This window comes from Hemitrygon akajei, chromosome 2 (assembly GCF_048418815.1).
Source record: "Hemitrygon akajei chromosome 2, sHemAka1.3, whole genome shotgun sequence".
Classification (NCBI taxonomy): Eukaryota; Metazoa; Chordata; class Chondrichthyes; order Myliobatiformes; family Dasyatidae; genus Hemitrygon; species Hemitrygon akajei.
The window spans coordinates 42,189,873-42,210,984 of NC_133125.1; the positions used below are offsets into that span (position 1 = coordinate 42,189,873).

The 21,112-nt window shown below is 40.6% G+C and overlaps 1 protein-coding gene across 1 annotated transcript; it reads right to left on the minus strand.

Annotated features, from left to right (window-relative positions):
- Positions 1-19,106: 19,106 nt before the first annotated feature.
- LOC140741223 (growth arrest-specific protein 1-like) lies at positions 19,107-20,796 on the minus strand. Its single transcript, XM_073071178.1, has one exon. The coding sequence runs from the start codon at positions 20,496-20,498 to the stop codon at positions 19,677-19,679; it is 822 nt and encodes a 273-aa protein (XP_072927279.1). The 5' UTR covers positions 20,499-20,796; the 3' UTR covers positions 19,107-19,676.
- Positions 20,797-21,112: the final 316 nt, after the last annotated feature.

Sequence of the window (21,112 nt, forward strand, 5' to 3'; positions counted from 1 at the left end):
GGACATTGCTTTGTGGATCCAGAACTGGCTTGCTCACAGAAGGCAAAGAGTGGTTGTAGATGGGTTATATTCTGCATGGAGGTCGGTGACCAGTGGTGTGCCTCAGGGATCTGTTCTGGGACCCCTTCTCTTTGTGATTTTTATAAATGACCTGAATGAGGAAGTGGAAGGATGGGTTAGCAAATTTGCTGATGACACAAAGGTTGGGGGTGCTGTAGATTGTGTGGAGGGCTGTCAAAGATTACAGTGGGACATTAATAGGATGCAAAACTGGGCTGAGAAGTGGCAGATGGAGTTCAACCCAGATAAATGTGAGTTGGTTCATTTTGGTAGGTCAAGTATGATGGCAGAATATAGTGTTAACGGTAAGACTCCTGGGAGTGTGGAGGATCAGAGGGATCTTGGGGTCTGAGTCCATAGGACGCTCGAAACAGCTGTGCAGGTTGACTCTATGGTTAAAAAGGCATACGGTGTATTGGCCTTCATCAACTGTGGGATTGAGTTCAAGAGTCAAGAGGTGATTTTACAGCTATATAGGACCCTAGTCAGACCCCACTTGGAGTAGCTCAGTTCTGGTCACCTCACTCCAAGAAGAATGTGAAAACCATAGAAAGGATGCAGAGGAGATTTACAAGGATATTGCCTGGATTGGGGACCATACCTTCTGAGAATAGGCTGAGTGAACTCAGCCTTTTCTCCTTGGAGTGACAAAAGATGAGAGGTGACCTGATAGAGGTGTACAAGATGATCGGAGGCATTGATCAGAGGCTTTTTCCCGGGGCTGAAATGGCTAGTGTGAGAGGGCACAGTTTTAAGGTGCTTGGAAGTAGGTACAGAGGGGGTTTCAAGGGTAAGCTTTTACACAAAGAGTGGTGAGTGTGTGGAATGGGCTGCCGGCAACAGTGGTGGAGGTGGATATGATAGGATCTTTTAAGAGTCTACCTATCTTGGATAGGTACATGAGCTCAGAAAAATAGAGGGCTATGGGTAAGTAAGTACATGTTCAGCACAGCATTGTGGGCCAAAGGGCCTGTATTGTGCTGTGGGTCTTTCTATGTTTCTAATACTTCACTTCAGAGGACTGAATTACAAAAATCCAGGCTTGTACTTCATGTAGTACCTCAAAAGCAGAATTACTGACCTGTATCATGGGACTTACTATTTTGTGGGAGCAGTACAGTCCAAATTATTAAATTTACTCTGTTACAATAAATGAATAAATAGTGTCAAAGAGGAATAGCGAGGATGTATTCATGGGTTCACGGACCATTCAGAATTCCAAGGCGGACAAACTGTTTCTGAGATGTTGAGTGTGGGTCTTTATGCTCCTGTACCTCCTCCCCAGTGGTAGTAATGAGAAGAGGGCATGTCCCAGATGGTAAGGATCCACAATGATGGATGACACCTTTATGAGACACCACCAATTGAAGATGTTTTTTATGGTGTAACTATGATAGAACTGACGGAGTCTACCGTCCTCTGCAGCCTCATTCAATTCTGCTCATCTTGGAGCCTCCATACCTGGTGGAGATGCAACCAGTCAGAAAGCTCTCTGTCATAGATCCAGAGAAATTTGCTTTAAGTCTCTGCTAACATACCAAATTTTCTTGTATTTCTAATGATGTATAGCTGCTCACCTGCCTTTTTCATGTGTTGGGCCCAGGATGGTTCCTCTGAGGTGTTGATGACCTGGAACTTGGAGCTGCTCACCTTTTGAACTGCTGACCCCTCAATAAGGAACTTTGTGTGTTCACCTGACTTCCCTTCCACAATCAATTATTTGGTTTTGCTGACATTGAGTGGAAGTTTGTTGTTATGATATCACTCAACCAACCGATCTAACTCACTTCTGTACACGTCCATGTCACTATCTAAGATTCCACCAACAACAGTACTGCCATTGGAAACATTTTCAGTTATGTTTGACCTGTGCTCAGCCACACAGTCATGAGAAAATAGAGAGTGGGGCAGCGGGCTAAGCACGTATCCTTGAGGTGCGCCTCTGTTGACTGTCAGAGAGATGGACATGGCTATACCAATTTGCAATGACTGGTCTCCCAGAGAAGAAGATGAGGATCCAGTTACAGAGGGAAGTTCAGGGGTTCAGGTTTTGAAGCTTGTTGATTAGTACTTATGCGATTATTGTGTTTAACACTAAGCTATAATCATTAGCCAGCAACCTGACATATCTATTGCTCCATCAGGGTGATCCAAAGCTGAATGGAGAGACAGTGAGATTGCATTTGCTGTCGACCAGCTGTGATGTTAGGTAAATTGCAGTGGATCCAGGTCCTTAATCAGCGATGAGTTAGTTCTAACCAACTTCTCAAAGCACTTCATCACAGTAGAAGTACGTACCACTGAGTGGTAGTTATTGTGGCAACTCACCCTGCTCTTCTTGGTGTAATTAATGCCCTCCTGAAGCAAGTGAGAACTCTGAACTGCAGTGAGAAGCTGAAGATGTCACTGAATGCTCCAGTCAGTTGATCGGAGCAAGTGCCCTGCCATGTATACCACTGGGCCTGATAACTTGCAAGGGTTCATCCTCTTGAAGGATGTTCTTGCATCATCCTCCAAGACAGAGATCATAGGGTCACCAGATGCTGTGGGGATTTACACTGGTGTAGCATTATTCTCCCTTTCAGAGTGTGCATAAAGGACATTGTGTACATTAGGGAAACATCGCTGCCATTTATGATGTTAGGTTCCAACATTGAATTGAATTGAATTGAATGATCTTTATTGTCTTTATACATAGGTACAATGAAACTCTGTTTGGCTTCCTCTCAGGCAATTAAATAAAGCGGTAGATAAAAACAAGACAGTAATAGAAAAACAGTATTAAATAGAGAAGTAGCAGAAAATAAGTTGCAGCAGCACCAGAATATCACAGTAATGTACAAAGTGCCATTAGTGCCCTTGCGTGTGCATGTGTGTGCTCACAGCTTCAGTCATTGTTCTGTGGGAGTGGTGTGATGGAAGCCACAGCTCTGGGGTAGAAGCTGTTCCTCAGTCTATTTGTTCTGGCTTTTAGTGTCCTGAACCTTTTGCTGGACGGCAGCGGTTCAAACAGGGAGTGGCTGGGGTGTGTGGTGTCTCTGGTTATGCTGATTGCTTTCCTCCTGAGTCTGCTGGAGTAGATGGAGTCCAGTCCTGGGAGCTCCATCCTAACAATTCGCTGGGCCGCCTTCACCACACGATGCAGGTCTTGTCGCTCAGCGGCTGTGCAGCCAGCATACCACACTGTGGCGCTGTTGGTCAGGATGGTTTCAATTGTGCTTCTGTAGGAGTTAATCAACAGCTTTTGTGGGAGTTTGGCCTGTTTCAGCTTTCTGAGGAAGAAGCATCTTTGTTGTGCCTTTTTTACAAGCAGTGAGGTGTTGGTGGTCCATGTCAGCTGTTTTGACAACATAACTCCAAGGAACTTTAGGTTTTCCACACTTTCCACAACCTCTCCATGTATATGAAGGGGGGGTGTCTACTCTGTCCTTTGATTTCCTGAAGTCAATGATCATCTCTTTTGTTTTAGAAGTGTTAAGGACCAGGTGGTTTTCTTTACACTACTCCATCAGATGATTCACCTCAAGCCTGTAGGCTGTTTCATCCTCGTCCGAGATCAGGCCAACCAGTGTAGTATCGTCCGCAAATGGCATGCAGACCCTGCCACAGGTATCCTGCATCTGATTGTGATTGATCAGTTTCATTGCTATCTGTCAGGTGTAAGGTTAAACTATGGATCCATTTACTCCCTTAGGTGGCCAGAAAAGATCCCATAATATTGCTTCGAAGAATATTGTCGCTGCTTTGGCCAAAATTTGTCCTTTAATCATAATTATATAAAAATATAGGTTCAGAATTTGTGCAACATTACTGGCTGTTTCGTGCAGAAAGTTCTGAATATTTCTCACCAAATTCACTTAAGCTAGGCAGTCGCCGTCCACAATTTCCTGACTGCTCCTGCATTGGATTCTTCATGCAGTTCAGCAGTGAAGCTGCATCATTCCCCTCACAGTTACACTGAATCAGAATCAGCATCAGGTTTATTATCACTGTCCTAAATGACGTGAAACTTGCTGTTCTGTACAATGGAAAACCGTTAAATTACAGTTAATTACAAAATAAATAAACATCGCAAAAAAAATGGAATAGTGCGGTAGTGTCCATGGACTTATAGACAGTTCCGAAATGTGATGTCCAAAGGAAAGAAGCAGCTCCTGAACTGTTGAGTGTGGGTCTTCTGACTGCTATATCTACTCCATGATGGTAGTAATGAAAAGAAGGCTTGAAGTGAAGGTCTTTAATAAAGGAAGCCGCCTACCTGAGGCATCACCGCCTAAAGATGGCTTTGATTGTGGAGAGTATTGGGCCTGTGCTGGAGTTGGCTGAGTTTACAACCCTCTGTAGACTCTTGCAATCTTATATATTGGAGCCTCCAGACCAGATGATACAACCTGTCAGAACGCTCTCCACTTTACCTCCATGGAAATTTGCAGAAGTCGGTGCTGACATACCAAATCTCTTCTCATTCTTAACCACTTCGGTGTCTTCTTTATCAACATTTTGAGTTCAGGACAGATCTTCAGGACAGTTTACCTGTTTATTTTTGCACTCTGCAGTGATAAGGCTCCAAAGCTTAAAGGTGTTTTTCAGTGTGAAGTGTGTATGTTACACACAATGCTTTTCCCTCACAAGATAGTTGTTGGTTAATTGCACACCAACATGTCAATGTGACTTTCTGTGAATCAAAGAATTCCTAGGCCATAGAATTTGAAGCTCAGGAACTTAATCAATCTTACTAAATTTATTATCAAAGTACATGTATGTTTATACTACTCTGAGATTCATTTTCTTGCAAGCATTCAGAGTAGAACAAAAAATACAATAGAATCAATGAAAAACTGCACACAAATATGGACAAATAACCAATGTGTAAAAGAAGACAAATTGTGCAAATACAAAAAAAAAACAAATAGTAAATAGAAAGGTAGATAGATAGATAGATAATACTGAGAACATGAGTTGTAGAGTCCTTGAAAGTGAGTCTGTGAGTTGTGAAATCAGTTCAGTGTCGAGGTGAGGGAAGTTATCCATGCAGTTTCCGGAGCCTGCTGGTTGAAGGGTAGTAACTGTTCCTGAACCTGGTGTTGTGGGACATAAGGCTCTTGTACCATCTTCCCTGTTGCAGGAGTGTGAAGAGAGCATGACCTGGATGGTAGGGGATACTACTTTCTTCTGGCGGTTCTCTTTGTAGATGTCCTCAATAGTGGGGAGTGCAGTGATGGGCCAAGCTGTATTCACTCCTTTTTATAGGCTTTTCAGTTCTTGGCATTGGTGTCTCTATACCAGGAAGTCTTTCTCACCAACGATGCCTGCGTAGTACTCTTGAAGTAGGAGAGAACAACTAGTACACTTTCCGCACCACCAGATCAATAAACAGAGAATATGAGGAGAACCACAGTATAAATGGTGTCACTGTATACATTACAGTATATACTGTATGTGTATTAACGAAAGCTAACTATGGTGAGATGAAGAGAAAAGAAATATACAAATGAAAATCCAGAATGGCAGAGTGATGAATACTGCACACTGCAGCAGATAGACAGTAAAAAGCAGGAAATATTCAATAAGAAAGATAACAAATTACCCTGTGTAATAAATGCTATGATGATTAATACTATTATAAATGAAGAACCCACATAGCACAATCTTGTTTTAGATCAAAAGCAAAGCAGCTATAACAATTTAAATTAACAACTTACAAAATAAAGTTATACAGAGGCAAGTAGTGAGAGGAACTGAGCGCATGCAATGCACCAGATGAAAACAATCTGTGTACATTGTGCTCACAAATAATAGTGTTGTTATCCTTGCATGAGAAACTCAGCTCACACACATGGTAAGGGCAATGCTATGCAAACACTGAGCTCATGAGGTCTGGTCAGAAGCAGTTGCCACAGAAGAAGCTGGTGGATTTTGGCTGGATTTCCAGTAACGCAGTGCTCATCTGGTACAGGAGTGATCATACATCGAGAAACGTTAATCAACAAAATACGGAAGTGCTGCATCAAAATCGCAACCTCCGACTATGCATCTGCCCATAACATGCCTACAAAATAGGGAAAAGTTAATGCTTCAAATTCAGAGATACACTGGGGAGAAGAGTATGCAACGGATCAGAACCAGAACTCACGTTACAGCATTACATCAGCATACTTCTCAAACATACACTAAAGCCAAAAGACAGACCACCATTATGTAGAGAATTAAGGACAATGTTTCCGTTAAATGTTGTGAAGGCCAAGCAGCAGGTTCAATGTTAAAGGAATTATGTTTTATTAATAGTTTTATATTTTGCTTGCTGTTAGGCTTTAAGCTGTCACATAAATCATCGCTGACCCGAAGTAACTAGAGGTGAAAGTTTCTTAAATTTCATACTGGTACAGCCATGTCACTAACAATGCCAATTTAACCCATTTGGACCTACTTCTTACTAATATACCTTACTGACCCTGGCTTATTTTGTAAAACGATGCACATAGCAATATGGATGGGCGGAAGGTGATGTAGGTGTTATTGAAGATATATCTGGAGAAAGTACTGCAAAAGCATTACAGGGAACTTATGCACCTCAAGCATTCTTTAAACGTCACAAGTGCTTCTCACTGAGTCTCTGGAGCATGTACCTTGAGTGGTTAAATTCTATTAAACTGCCAGAGTTCTGTTAGAGATGCCAGGCAGATGCAGCAACAGCAGTTTGCTTTCATATGGCACGTTTAATACAGTAAAATATTATGGGATTGCTTAAAGAAATGATATAAAACATGACATTGGACTACTTAATAAGATTTTAGGTTAGATGATAAAAGCACTGTCAGAGAAGTAGTTGTTAAAGAGTATCTTAAGGTGGAGAGCGAAGCTGAGAGGCAGAAGGGTTGGGAAAATAATTCCCAAGTCGACTGGATACCATTCTCAAAGTGATGAAAGTCAGCAAAAAAGCAAGAAACCTAAAAGGAGAACAGACACAGCATTGGGTAATAATGCTGGACTAAGTTGGTAAAAGGATAGGCAAAAAAGGATGAAGACTTTAAATGGACGCATTGCTGAATCAGCAGCCAGTGCAGATCACCAAGCAGTCACTGGACTTGGTGTGAGACTGGATATATGTGAAGTGTCTTGAAACAGCTTAAGATTCTAGGGAGTGCAAGATGTGATGCATCCCAGGAGGGCAATGAATAATTATTGTAACTTTGAAGGTTAAAAAGGCACGTTTGACGGGTGCCTTTGTTGTTTTGGGAGGGGATATGGTTAAATTCAGCTACAAATAAGCTCGCTACTATTTGGTCCATGTCAACTCCAACGAGAGCCATCCCAACAGTCCAAGAACATAGAACAGTGAATATTACAGCACAGTCCAAGCCCTTCATTTCATGATGTTGTGCCAACTTTTAACCTATTCTAAGATCAATGAAGCCCTTCCCTCCCACATAGCCCTCCATTTTTCTATCATTTATGTGCCTATCTAAGACTCTTAACTTCCCTAATGTATCTTTCTTTATCATCACCCCTTTCGCAAATTTCTGTGTAAGTACCCTATACTTTGCTCCAATCATCTTAAATTTGTGCCTCCTTGAGTTAGCTATTTCTGCACTGGGAAAAAATGTCTCTGGCTCTCTACTCAATTTATGCCTCTTATGTACAAAATGACACCACTACCAAGTCACCTCTCATCCTCCAATCTCTCTCTTCTTAATACTCTTCAAATGCGAACCCTTATTAATTAGCCAAGGGGGCATTTACAGTAGCTAGTTGAACTACTAGCATACAGTATGATTGGCATTTGAGAGAAAACCAGAAATGCACACTGACACAAGGAGAACATGTAGACGCCACACAGATAGCACCCAAGTTCACGATTGACCCAAGTTCCTGGATCTATGACATAGAAGCACCAATTGCTCCATCACTGTGCTACTTGCTAGCTGACATCTGGGTGGAGACCATGGATACTGTAGTGGTAGAAGCAGATGATCCTGGCGATGGAAATATGTAGATAAATTGAGAAATATGGTCTCTTAAAAGCAATGTGATCAAATATCTATGCTCTACAAAAAATGGAGCATGAATAACTGTATTGGAATGTGTTCACTACCAAAAAATGCATGGTTTTCATTTGTTACAAATTATTTGCATGTTTATGAAACATTACACCCTATTGTTAAAAAACCAAATGGATGACATTCATAATGTAGTCAGATTAAAACTGAAATTTTTGTGCCTTAGGGATTAAAATTGTGAAGCATTTATTTGCACCTTCTCAAATGATGTAATAGTATACATTGATATTTGCATTTTACAGAGTTTAACTGCAAAATTTTGTTTTGCAACAGTGTATGGTAGTTCATCTGGTATATAAATTTCTTCTGCAGAAGGATTCTGTGATGTTGAAACGGAAAATGTTTGTGAGGCTTTCTGAGAACGGCACATTAGACATGGGAAGTCTGGATATATGAGATGTCATATCTTAATAATAAACTCTATTTTCTATCTTGGTTTCCTTAGCTAGTAACATTAGTTAATGACATCATCGATTTTCCACTCTGGAGAAAGGATCGATCTTGGTGATCTACCTGTTCGGAAAATTTCTGTTTATTACTGTCATTGATTAATGTACCAATTAAACCATCGAAAGTGCTGTTGGCTGCAGAGAAGGAAACATGCTTCCATGTTTGAGCAGCTGTTCCATACATCTTCCCCAACTTTCTTCATTCCTCCAAGCCTAAACTCAAATTACACACAATGTGCCCACAATTTCCAGGTGTATACTGTATGTGTGACAACATTTGACTTTTGATAGCATAATCAGCTTCTCAGAAATTATTTCAAGTTAAGGAAGGTTATAGTGGTAAGTTTTTCAGATAGAGAGATCTTGCCCACAAAGATAAACTGTTGAGTGGGAAATGTTTGAAATGAGTGAGAGCTGGGGAATAGCAGGAATTTCATTTTAATACAAAGTATGGTCATTGTCTTAATTGCATTGACTAATCATTATTAAGGCTTTGGATTACATTCTTTAACTATTATCAACAATTAAAATGTTCCAATCTCTTAAAAATCTGTGTCTTGATGTCTTTAAAAGTCCTAATTGGGAAGTATTGAAATCTATAATAGGCAGTCCATATATATTGCCCATTTAAAACAATATGGTACACCACTTGGCAGCAATTAGCTGGGTAAGATTAAGAACATCTATGCCAAAGTTAAACTCTCAACTATCAGATCAGTACTAACTTCTTCTCATTGCTGACAATCAACACAGATGTACCTCAAAAATGGGCCTTAACCCATTGCTCTACTCTCTCTACATTCATGACTGTTTGGCTAGACACAGCTCAAACGCTATCTATAAACTTGCCAATGGCACCACTTTTGCAGCAGAACATCAGCTGGCAAAGAGGAGGTGTACAGGAATGAGATAGATCAGCTGGTTGACAGGTGTTGCAACAACAACATTGCACTCAACATCAACAAGACCAAAGAACTTGTGGAAGTCCAGGTAGGGGAGGTCGGGAGAACACACACCTGTCCTCATTGAGGAGTCAGTGGTGAAAAGGGTGTGCAGCTTGAAGTTTAGCAAGTTTAGTTTGAAAACATTAGCAAGTTTTTACAGATATACAGTGAGAGCATTCTGACTGGTTGCATCACCTCTGGTGTGCATAGCATCGAAAGAGGCTTCAGATATTTGTAGATTCAGCCAGCACCATCAAAGGCTCAACCCTTCCCACTATCAAGGACATCTCCAAAAAGTGGTGCCATCTGGGACATGACCTTTCTCATTAATCGGAGCTTGAAGACCTACACTCAATGTTTTAGGAACTGCTCCTTCTCTTCTGCAAATCAGATCTCTGAACAGTCCATGAACCAACAAATACTACCTCACCAGTGTTCTTTTGCACTACTTATTTATTTATTGAAATATACAGTTGTAATTATTATGCACTGCACTGTAATACTGTTGTAACTGTGAATGAAGTCACCAGGAGACATTAAAGCTGGTGATACATATTTAGCACACAAGCAGGCATCATACTCAAGAACTCTTGGAAGAAGAGTCTCCCTAACCCAATATTACATCACATTTTATATGTAAAAGCACAAAGGGAACAGGACAATTTCTATAGTTATAATGCATTCATAGTTCCTTTGAGTTGCACCTAGGTCTTCACACCAACACAACCAAAATAAGTGTTAATCTGAGTTGCATTCATGCATATGCAGACATCTCCAGTCAACTGGATGTTTCCTGGTCTGCAATTTACTCTATAATGCAGCTCCAGGAAGACAATTGTTGTGAGCTGCATTTTAAATTCAATCTGCAATCAATATTCATATCTGAAGACCGATTGTAGTTGAAATTAATAGTTACTATATCCCTAACTACATAATACACCTTAACACTGTTGCCACAAAGCAACATATTTCATGACACATGTCACCGACAGTAATCCTGATTCTGATACTAACAACAACTCAGAAAATGTGTAGGTCAGGATGGTTGGGTTGAGTTGTTCTCTGATCTTGGCAATCAATTTGCAAACATTTCGTAATCTGAAAAATATAAATAAAGTTAATAGAGCCAGTAAGTATTTTAAAGCAGCTGTAATTTTTTATCAGTTCAATACAAGGAAATGTATCTTGTTTTGCATTTACTGTCAGCACACCTGAAGCAATTAGTTCTGTACCAATAAATTACCCTGACCACAAAATTGGCACCTCTACTGTTAATGCAGTGTCCATCTAAAATAATTCTTCATTCTGCACTCCACAAATAATTTGTTGCTCATTCTTGAGTCATAATTGCATTGACTTGATCATTAATTCTTTGTGCAAGCTGCTGTGGTCACCAAATCAGTCAGAGCCAAAGTATCAACCCAGCCTTCCAATGACATACAGTATTTACTTATATAATCAGTGGCCACTTTATTAGGTACAGGAGTGGAACCTAGTGAAGTCTTCTGCTGCTGTAGTCAATCCAAGCCTGTGACAGGGGAAAAGTATACAGTGAAGAAAGGACAAGGGCAAAATTAATGATCAGTGTGTCGCTTACAACACAACAGCATGATCATAGATGGGAATAAGGAGCTTTAGTTATAAAGTGAATTAAGCAGCTATACACAAAATCTTCATTGGGAGGCAAAGTAGAAGTTACATCAATGTGTGTAAAGATTGCATGCTAAAAAGCTTGCGGAAAGATGAGGATTTGGTGCCAAGTGTTGTGGTGAAATCTTGTGATGAGAAGCGAATCAGAATCAGGTTTATTATCACTGACAAATGTTGTGAAATTTTGTTGTTTTGTGGCAGCAGTCTGGCGCAAGACATTAAAATTCCAAAAAGTTGCAAAAATAAACAAATAGTGCACAGGTGGAGTGATGAGATGGTGTTCACAGGTTCATGGACCATGCAGAAATCTGATAGTGAAGGGGAAGAAGCGGTTCTTAAAAAACATTGTGGTTCTTCAGGCTCCTGTACAATGCCAGTAACAAGAAGAGTGTATGTCCTGGTTGGTAAGAGACCTTAGTGATGGATCTGTCCCTCTTGAAGATGTCATTAATGTCAGCAATTTTGTCCATGATCCTGTGTGGACTCCACATTGGAGTCTCCACACCAAACAGTGAAGCAACCAGTTAGAATGTTGCCTTTGTACATCTGGAGAAATTTTCAAGAGTCTTCAGTGACAAACCACATCTCATCAACTCTTAATAATGTACAACTGTCAGTAAGTGCCTCCTTTGTGAATGTGATATCCCCAAGAGTAGGTTAGTCAAGTACATTGGCAATATCAACAATATACACCCAGTGAGTGCACGTTTGTGGTCTTCTTGCTGCTGCAGCCCATCCACTTCAAGGTTTGTCGTGCTGCGTGTTCAGAGATACTCTTCTGCACACCACTGTTGAAGCAAGCATGGTTAACGGAATTACTGTCAACTTCCTGTCAGCTTGAACTGGTCTGGCCACTCTCCCTTGACCGCTCTCATTTTCAAGGTGTTTCCACCCAAAGAACGGGCACTCAGGGCACTCTTTCTTTTTCACACCATTCTCTGCAAACTCTAGAGACTATTTTGTGTGAAAATTCCAGGAGACCATCAATTTCTATGGTAGTCAAAGCCACCCTGACTGGCATCAACCATCATTCCACGGTCAAAGTCACTTAGATCATATTTCTTTGCTCTGAACAACAACTAAACCTCTTGCCCATGTTTGCAGACTTTTATGCATTGAGTTGGCTGATTTTTATTAACGAGTGGGTTTACAAGTGTATCTAATGAAATGGCCACTAAGTGTATTTAAATCTGAGTATCTTTGTCTACAGGTACTCAAAACTTAAGTTCACTCAACCACTTCCTGGCATGAACACCAGGAACACATTTGTATAAGCATGCTAATAAAAATAGACATCAGCTAGTTGTACTCGGAGTACCATTTTAATATTACCACAAACCATCTTTTATTATCATAAATACAGTATACACATAAAAACAATTTAGATGCCATCAAAAGATAACATCAGTATTTCTTATCTATCCTTTTTCAAATATTAAGTGAACTGTTTTTGAGATAGAGAACCATTTGACATACCTTGTCAGTTTTAGATAATATTAGGTCACTCTAGGAAAATACAGCTTTCACCCAACTAGCATTTGTTTCTGTATTTGCTTATCCCAAGGGACCACACCTGGAAGTAGAAGACTATGTTTCAGCTACTCACGTCAGCATATCTTCTATTCCTTTTCTCCCATATACTTCACAATGATCCTTTGAAAGGATCTAAGGTCTTTTAGCAAGTTGCACATTCTAACTATACTTACTAATAACGCCTTGCTTATATAGTCCATAACTTTGATTCGAGATTAGTGGAAATATTCTTATTACATCTCCTCTGTCCAACCCACTTATAATTTTAAAGTTTTCTCCCAAGTTTTCTCTGTTCTTAAGAGAAGTGCTAAAGTCTGTTCAATCTTTCCTAATAGCTGCATTCCTTCAGTCTGGATTGTTCTGGTATTCATTATTTTATTTTTTCCTTTCTTCTAAGTTTTTTTCATGGTAAGGAGAGCACATAATATTCCAAGTCCACATTTTTCAAGTTCTTAAATTGTTCCAAGAAGTATACAAAGGAATTCAAGCCTGATTTACAGAAATATTAGAAAATAGGACATAGAAATCTGCACATTACAGACCCTTCAGCCCACAATGTTGTGCTGACCAGGTAACCTACTCTAGAAACGACCTAGAATTTCCCTACTGCATAGCCCTCTAAGCTCCATATATGTATCTAAGAGTCTCTTAAAACACCCTATTGTATCCACCTCTACCACCATCACTTGTAGTGCATTCCACGCACCCACTACACTCTGTGTGAAAAACTTACCTCTGACATTCCCCTTGTACCTACTTCCAAGCACCTTAAAACTATGACCCCTCACGTTAGCCATTTCAGCCCTGGGAAAAAGCCTCTGGCTATCCACACAACCAATGCTCTCATCGTCTTATACACCTCTATCAGTTCACCTCTAACCCTTTGTTGCACCAAGAAGAATATGCCAAGTTCACTCAACCTATTCTCATAAGGCATACTCTCCTATCTAGGCAACACCTTGTAAATCTCCTCTTCACTCTATAGCATTCACATCCTTCAGTACTGAGGTGACCAGAACTGAACACAGTACTCCAAGTGGGGTCTGACCAATGTCTTATATGGCTGTAACATTACCTCATGGCTCTTGAACTCAATCCCATGGTTGATGAAGGCCACCACACCATAAGCCTTCTAAATAGCACTGTCAATCTGACCAGCAGCTTTGAGTGTCCTATGGACACAGATTCCAAGATCTTGCTGATCCTCCACACTGTCAAGAGTCTTACCATTAATATTATATTTGGTCTTCAAATTTGACCTACTGAAATGAACCACTTTACACATATCTGTGTTGATAATCCATCTGCCACTTCTCAGCCCAGTTCTGCATCCTATCGATGTCCTGCTGTAACCTCTGACAACCCTCCAGACCATCCACAACATATTATTGAAATATTGAAACAGTTCCCATGAGAAGATGGTTGAAGGGCTGACCAGAGGACACAGATTCAGAGATGAATGAAAGATACAGTGGTGAGGAAAAATATTTTAAATGCAAAAAGTTTATGATATGGAACATCACATGGAAGTGTATTTTATTAGAAACAGAGCCAATTAGGACATTCAACAGGATATTCAAAAGGCATATAATGGAAGATAACTTGTAGAGTTATGGAGAAAGCTGGGGATTGGGACTGGCTTGATGGTCAGCAGGAACTCAATGATCTGATTAGTCTCCTGTGCCTTAACCATTCCAGTAGTTTGTATTTAAGATTCCACATCTTAGATCCCATAAAAATTGGTGGGGGGGGGGGGGAGGGTTGGGGGGAAGGAGGTATAACAATTTTACTTTGGATGTTTTCAATTTCCAATTATGAAACCTCAACCATATGATATGAGAAATGCCATCTTCAGCAACACACACCAAATGTGTGTGTGTGTGTGTGTTTAAAGTCAGACTGGGAGTCGGAAATAGGACTTCACATAGTATAAATCTAATAGCATGCTAGTAAGATATTTCAGGAGGCAGGCTTCTGAATATCTTATAATTGAGATGGCTTTGTGATTGTTTTTAAATGCTTAAGATTCTGCCCGTGCTCTGAAAGCATTCTGTTAGTGAACTGGGTGTATACATGCACAGAGTTCCATCCTGGTACCCAGAATTAATGCTGAATCAGGGGCAGTCAGATGTTACCGGCTGTGAATTATACTTAGAGTGCATTTCCATTACAACTCCACAATTTTGTAGGGTGGGACTCTTTCCTCTACCGTGTTGGTTTGGATTCAGGGTTAGATTCTTTTCTTTGTAGGTTTTCGATTTGGGCCATTGCAGTTTTAATGCACAAGCCAACTACCTATTTCAAACAAGTTATGGAACAAAAGTTCTTTAAATCACATTGAGCTAATTAGAAAATTCTATAAAACTGTCTAGAGTATCAAGGAATGTTCATGAATATTATGTAGGTTTTCGTGATACCTTGATTAAATATTATACGGGTGCATCGTTGTTCTGTGTGTTACCATTAGAGTACGAGTTCCAATTTGCAAGAAATTTCTATTGCTGTTTCCCATGTAATTCGTAAAACCATCCTAGTTCAGAATAATAAATTGCTTATAATGTTCACACTTTTTTTTTGCTGTAAATTCGGTCATTAAGATAGATGCTGCCAATCCAACGTAAAACAACAGACCAGTCCATTGTCGGTCATTCCATCGGTTTTAATTCACCGCTCATTGCCATTTGTTCGCCATCCATATTTGTTCTAGAATATTTTGATAAATCTGTTTCACTTCAGCATCGTTTTAAACACTGGAGGGTTTGTCTATTGCTTCAGCAGTGAACTACGGTGTTACTTCCGTAAGACATTGAAAACAATGGGAAGTTTTAGCATTGTGGTCATTCAGAAGCTTCTTCCTAAATTTCTTCCCCAACACCCTTGCCAACCAGACAAATGAAATGTTATGCATCTGCCACATTTATGGGGTTTGCGATCTCTATCTGGATATATGATCGTATTTCATATTTGTTCACTATATATAAAATAAACCAACCTTAGCAGGTGCATGATGATAACCCGAAATAGCGTAGTGGCCCAGTCCAGCTGATGAGTTATAATAGATGTTCTTCATATTTTAACTGCAGTCAGCGTATTATTGGTTTTCTCCAATGACATTATCCAATCATTGTCTTTATTTTAAAGGAATGACTGGATTCTGTCACTGAGCAGATATTCATCTGCCCCTTGGCGCCGCACCTCCCTTTTGATATAAAATACACTTTAATACCAAACCTCCAGCACAATTAAAACGAAAGTTCCCGTAAATTTAAGTGGAGGGCGAACTCTGAAGAAATGCCTGTCAAGGTGGCGATGTTTCCCACGTCATTACTTTCAGTGTCCTGTCAAGTGCATTATTCTTGCACTTTGTCCTTTAGTCATTTTTCTCTCACACCCGCACCTTTTGTCTCTAAATAAAACATTTCCACAATAAGCAAATCTAATTCCTACACGTTTATGATATAACAGGGGCCGCGGACTGCCACTGTGCGGATAATCCCCAAGCAGTGTCACTGTATTGGTTTTGTAAAGGGTCACCTAAACATTTACTGACTGAAAGGGCTCCTTCCACAATAACAATATCTCAAGCCCATACATTTATGATGCGCTAGAGGCTGGGGGTAGCCAGTGTGTAGATATTTCCCACATAATTCCCTGCAGTTTCCTGGACGTGTAGCATGCTAGAATGAAGTGCCTGCCCATTGTTTGACTGAACTATTATGTGCTTAACATTTACATAACAAAAGTGCCACTCGACTTCCCCGATTAATGCAGCTGAAGGGCTCTTGTGGTCCCGTAATAAACATTGTTGAAATAATTTATTTGGAGCCCTGGTTACTCGTGGGAGAATGGCCACTGCGAGTTAGCTGATTGGATAGTCAATGTTGTTGTCATGATGGTTTCATAAACACCAAGTACTATGTTTTTCTCTATTGTGCCTTGTATACAAAAGGACTGCTGTCTGCCGGGCTGATCAGTGGAGCAAGAGACCCTCTCTCCATATACTGTATGGTCACTGTCAATTAAATGAACTGCTCCTTGTTCTCCGGTATTGTTCAGGAGTCCCTTAAACATTTTGTCACAGAGAACGAGAATGAGAGAGAGGAAAAGTCCCTGCACCCTCTCGACGCTGTACCTCAGGACTCTCTCTGTTCTATATGCCGACATCCGCCAGAGTCGATCGTTTTTTTACCATAATGCCTGGCAGCATTCATTCAATTGATCTTTAGTCAGTGTGGGTTTTCTTGCGTGCGGCCGATATTATTTCAACAAATCGCTGACCTACAATCTCAAAATAGTTACTTAGATTGCCCGGTACCAGGGAAAATGCAATCCTCGATTTGCTGTTCGAGCACGGTAGAAAAGTACCGTCATGCTAATAAGACATTTTTTTTTTTTGGTGCGGATTTTGAAAATAAAAATTGTTATCGTTTCCTATTGAAAAGGTACTCCTGTGAGATACCAAGACAGTGCCCACAGCAAAAAGCATCAAGGGTAAAATTATAATGCATTAAAATAAATTTCTAACATAATAATCCAGTTATTGAATCTAAGTAAAACATGAAGATGATCGCCTCTCTGGGTCTGGTTGACATATACCATGCCCATTTGCACTCTCGGGGCGAATCAGCGGCAACTTTACCAGACGTTTTGGTTGGTGATTTATTTTAGGCAGATGACAGGCGCTTGTAAACTAGTCCCCATTTATCCTCTGGGTTAATTATCACTCAGCTGCTAGACCCCAGGCTTTGCAGTGCTAATATCTCCACTCTTTGCTGGGGAAATATCCCTATGTCTCGTGCATCAAAATGTCTTTTCAATGGAAACTGGAAATGTTCAGTCGTAAGACTAACGTAAACAGCCATTAGTCCAACTATGTACACAGAAAAGCAACGAAGAGCGCCTGAACAGTAGCTAGCAAACAACGATTTCACTTCGGGTCAACAGGTCATCTTTTAAAACATTATATATTTACCAGATTTGTCAAAATCACATGTAGTTAACAACGTCTTCTATGGTGCTATTTTATAGCGGGACTTTCTTCCCATTGTAATTTGGACAGTCTGTCAAAGTCTGTATTTACAACTAATCCGTAGATGTAAGAATAAAAGTTACCAAATCAAATCGACTCATACGTGAAAACAGCTGCTACTTGCAAAAGATTTAAAAAAAATTACCTTCAATCTACAGGCGCGGCGAGGAAAGACGCTTCCGGGAAGACTGTGCCCACGTTAAAGTACATTTAAAAAGGTGTGCAAATAACTACTTACAGCGGTTACAAATGTAAGCATACAGGTTTCCCTTCATATAAAATCCGCATAATAGGGTTGCGGTCGTTACTCAAATCCGTCAACCAAAGTAAGTTTATTTGTGGGTGCAGTTAAACTTTTGACTGGGCTTCCAACCGCAACATTGAAGAATAAAATAAACAGCAAGAGAAAAGATAAATAAACTTTTTCTGCAAGCCTGATGTGGCGCGACTTACTTGAGAAGGCATGGGCAATTCCCCAGAGGACCGGGCCTGCTTTGTGTTAAATGTTTAAAGATTTCAAACGATGGAATTTATTCTTACTGCAAACACTCTTATTTACAAGGTCAAGTATACCAGCACTCGACGGGTGCTTAAGAGTGTAATTATTTATCTAAGGGCGTTTGAGTGAGGATCTGGAGCCTTGGCAGGAGCCCAGGCTGAATGCCCTCAAAGCCACTCAGAGTAGAAGACATTACATTATATGCATGGGTTGTCCGATGTGCTTTAGTTTTTTTTGTGTGTGGTGATTCTCATCTTTGACCCTTTCCCCCTCAGCGCCGTGGAACTAAGTACACATCTCGTGGACACACATGGGTCAAACAAGTGGACCGGCTGCATTCCAAAACACAAACAATTGGCAGAATTGTTTTTTTTAAATATGAATTGCGATAAATGTTCCAATACATTGTGCTCAAAGATATTTACACTGAAAGACAGGTAAGCGAGCTTGCTCTGGACGGCATTTTGCAGCGATTAAAGATTAGTGGCCGAAATATAATAACGAGAAAATTAAATGATTTTTGAGGGACTTTAAAAAGATGTCCAGTGTACACTGCGCATGTTAGTCAATACTGCATAGTGATCAATGGCTGTGTTGCACCTCCCCTCGCATAGCAATGTTAACTTTTTTTAAAAAAAAGTAATCACTCTAATGATTCCTGCAGCAACTTGTAAAGAAATGTAATGCAGAGGAAACTCAATTATTCAAAAGCCAAAACACGACCCAGCCGTTAACAGTGAAAACACCAAAAGTGAAGGCCCTGGAAGTCTGGGAAAGTTAGTTTGTTATACACTCAAACTCAAAGTTCGCGAAACACCTTATTAACTGCGAAACGCCAGCGTTTTCACATGCACCCAACACAGGCACACACGAAGTCTTAGGGCATAGTTTTTAAACTAGATGACTCTTTATGGCTTCTATGAAAATACAATGTTAATGGCAACCTTACAAAATATTTTTAAAGAACAATTTCTATCAAGGCCAAGTTTTTTTTATATATCTTTCGCTTTCCAAAAATACATATTTAAAGATTTTTCAAATCTATGTCGCACCTTATATTGTTCAATTGGGATCGTCGATCGGTCATAATAAATCAATTTCCCTTTAGTGAAAAGTATTGAAATTCTGCACCATAGCCGATAAAAATATTAATGCACTCTCTTACTGCTCGGTGCAAAACCAAAGCCATGTGGTTAAGTCTATATTTCAATAAATTATTCTCCAAATGTAACTTTATGCACAGACACACAGCTACTGGTTAAAAAATACCAGTCATATAAGATTTATACTAGTTGCACCAGAGGTAAATTCCATATCTCGGATGCAAACAAAAATACAAACAAATCTTACCAGAATTAAAATTTATATAAAAAGTCTATGAATTGTCTTTTTATATTGAAGATGGCAGTGCACAGCTTCTTTATGGAAGAAGAATATAAAAGTTTCATTGTTCAATTATAACCGGGCTATCAGTAGCAGTAAAATGGATGCCATCAAAGTCAAAACATTAGGCACTGGGACGGTGGAGGAGTCTCTGGCGCTTGAAGTGTACCTTTTTGTGCCTCTATTATCGTCACCATAGCTGATAACGTTGTCTGTTGGGTCAACTTCATAGTCCCAGTATTCATCTGGCTCCATGTCCGACCCGCTACTGCCTGAACTATGATCGGGTCCAAAAAAGCATAGTCTGGCCATGTTGTCCTTAATCGCCTCGCAAATGGGTCGATCGGCTCCGTCGCAGACGCACTCCTTGAGAAGCAAGGCTTTAGGGATAACCAGCATGCTCTCGATTACTTCCCGGCACTGATCTGTGCATTTGATGCCGTTGAAAAGTTTGCCGCAGTTATGGAGGTAGCGGTGCATGGCGTTGTTGCACTGTTGATCCATCTCGCACTGCAGGCGGGCTTCGGTGCAGCCCATTACCCCGTCCCGGTTGCGAGTCCTCGGCAGGCAGGGCTCGATGGCACGCTTGGTGCTTTTGCACAGCTCGTCCTTGACGCAGTCGCAGTTCTCCAGCATGGGTCCGTTCTGCGTCTGGTTGAGGTGGATGAGAGCCGACAGGCAGTGGCTGGGACACCGCCTGGTCTCCAGGTTTAACACTGACCTGCACGCCTCGGTATATTGCTCGTAGGCAAAGCTACAATCGGGCTCGACCTGACACTGCACGATGGCTTGCCAGCAGATCCGCCGGGCCAGCGATCCAGAATAGCTGAAAATTATCAGCAAACAGACGATAAGATGCCCCTCGAATCGGATCAACCCAGCGAGACTTGCCATCGTCTTGGTGTCTGAAAGTTTTGAAGTTTGCTATTTTTTTGCATAAGGGATGGCTTATGTCACGCATCCATTCAAAAGTCTTCTGCGATCGCAGTGAAGAGTTTCTTTCTCAGTACTTCCCCCACAACATAGTAGGCTATGCTCTTCTCGCCTGTTTTTCCGTCAACACACTGCATGTAATGCTTCGAAGAGTTTGTCTCCGTTTCTTTTTACAGCAGACTTCCCTCCTCCCCACAAAAAAAAAGCCAACGTGCTCTAATTACTTCGGCAGCGACTCCTAATATATTCAACAAGCTGCGAACAACCAGCAGAATTGCCCCGCGACATGTCCTCCCCCATTCCCCGCCTCTGATATTATACAGAGAGCTCCAATTGGCCGATGGTTTCAAGCACCACCCTCTTTACTTGGAATCCAAGCTATCATTGCCTAATATCTCTATCTCCCGCCCACTTTACTTGTATTCTGTGGTACCATAGGTTAATAGTCATTCATTCCGCCCCCTGTATTATCTTGAGTGACACCACTGGCTGATAACACCGATCCCGCCCTCAGTACATACTACAAGATAGTATTGGCTGGTATTTCCTCACTCTGCACAATCTAATTATTGTAA

What these genes read in the sequence shown, in the direction of transcription:
- LOC140741223 (XM_073071178.1), bottom strand. Translation starts at nt 20,498, where the DNA reads ATGGCAAGTCTCGCTGGGTTGATCCGATTCGAGGGGCATCTTATCGTC.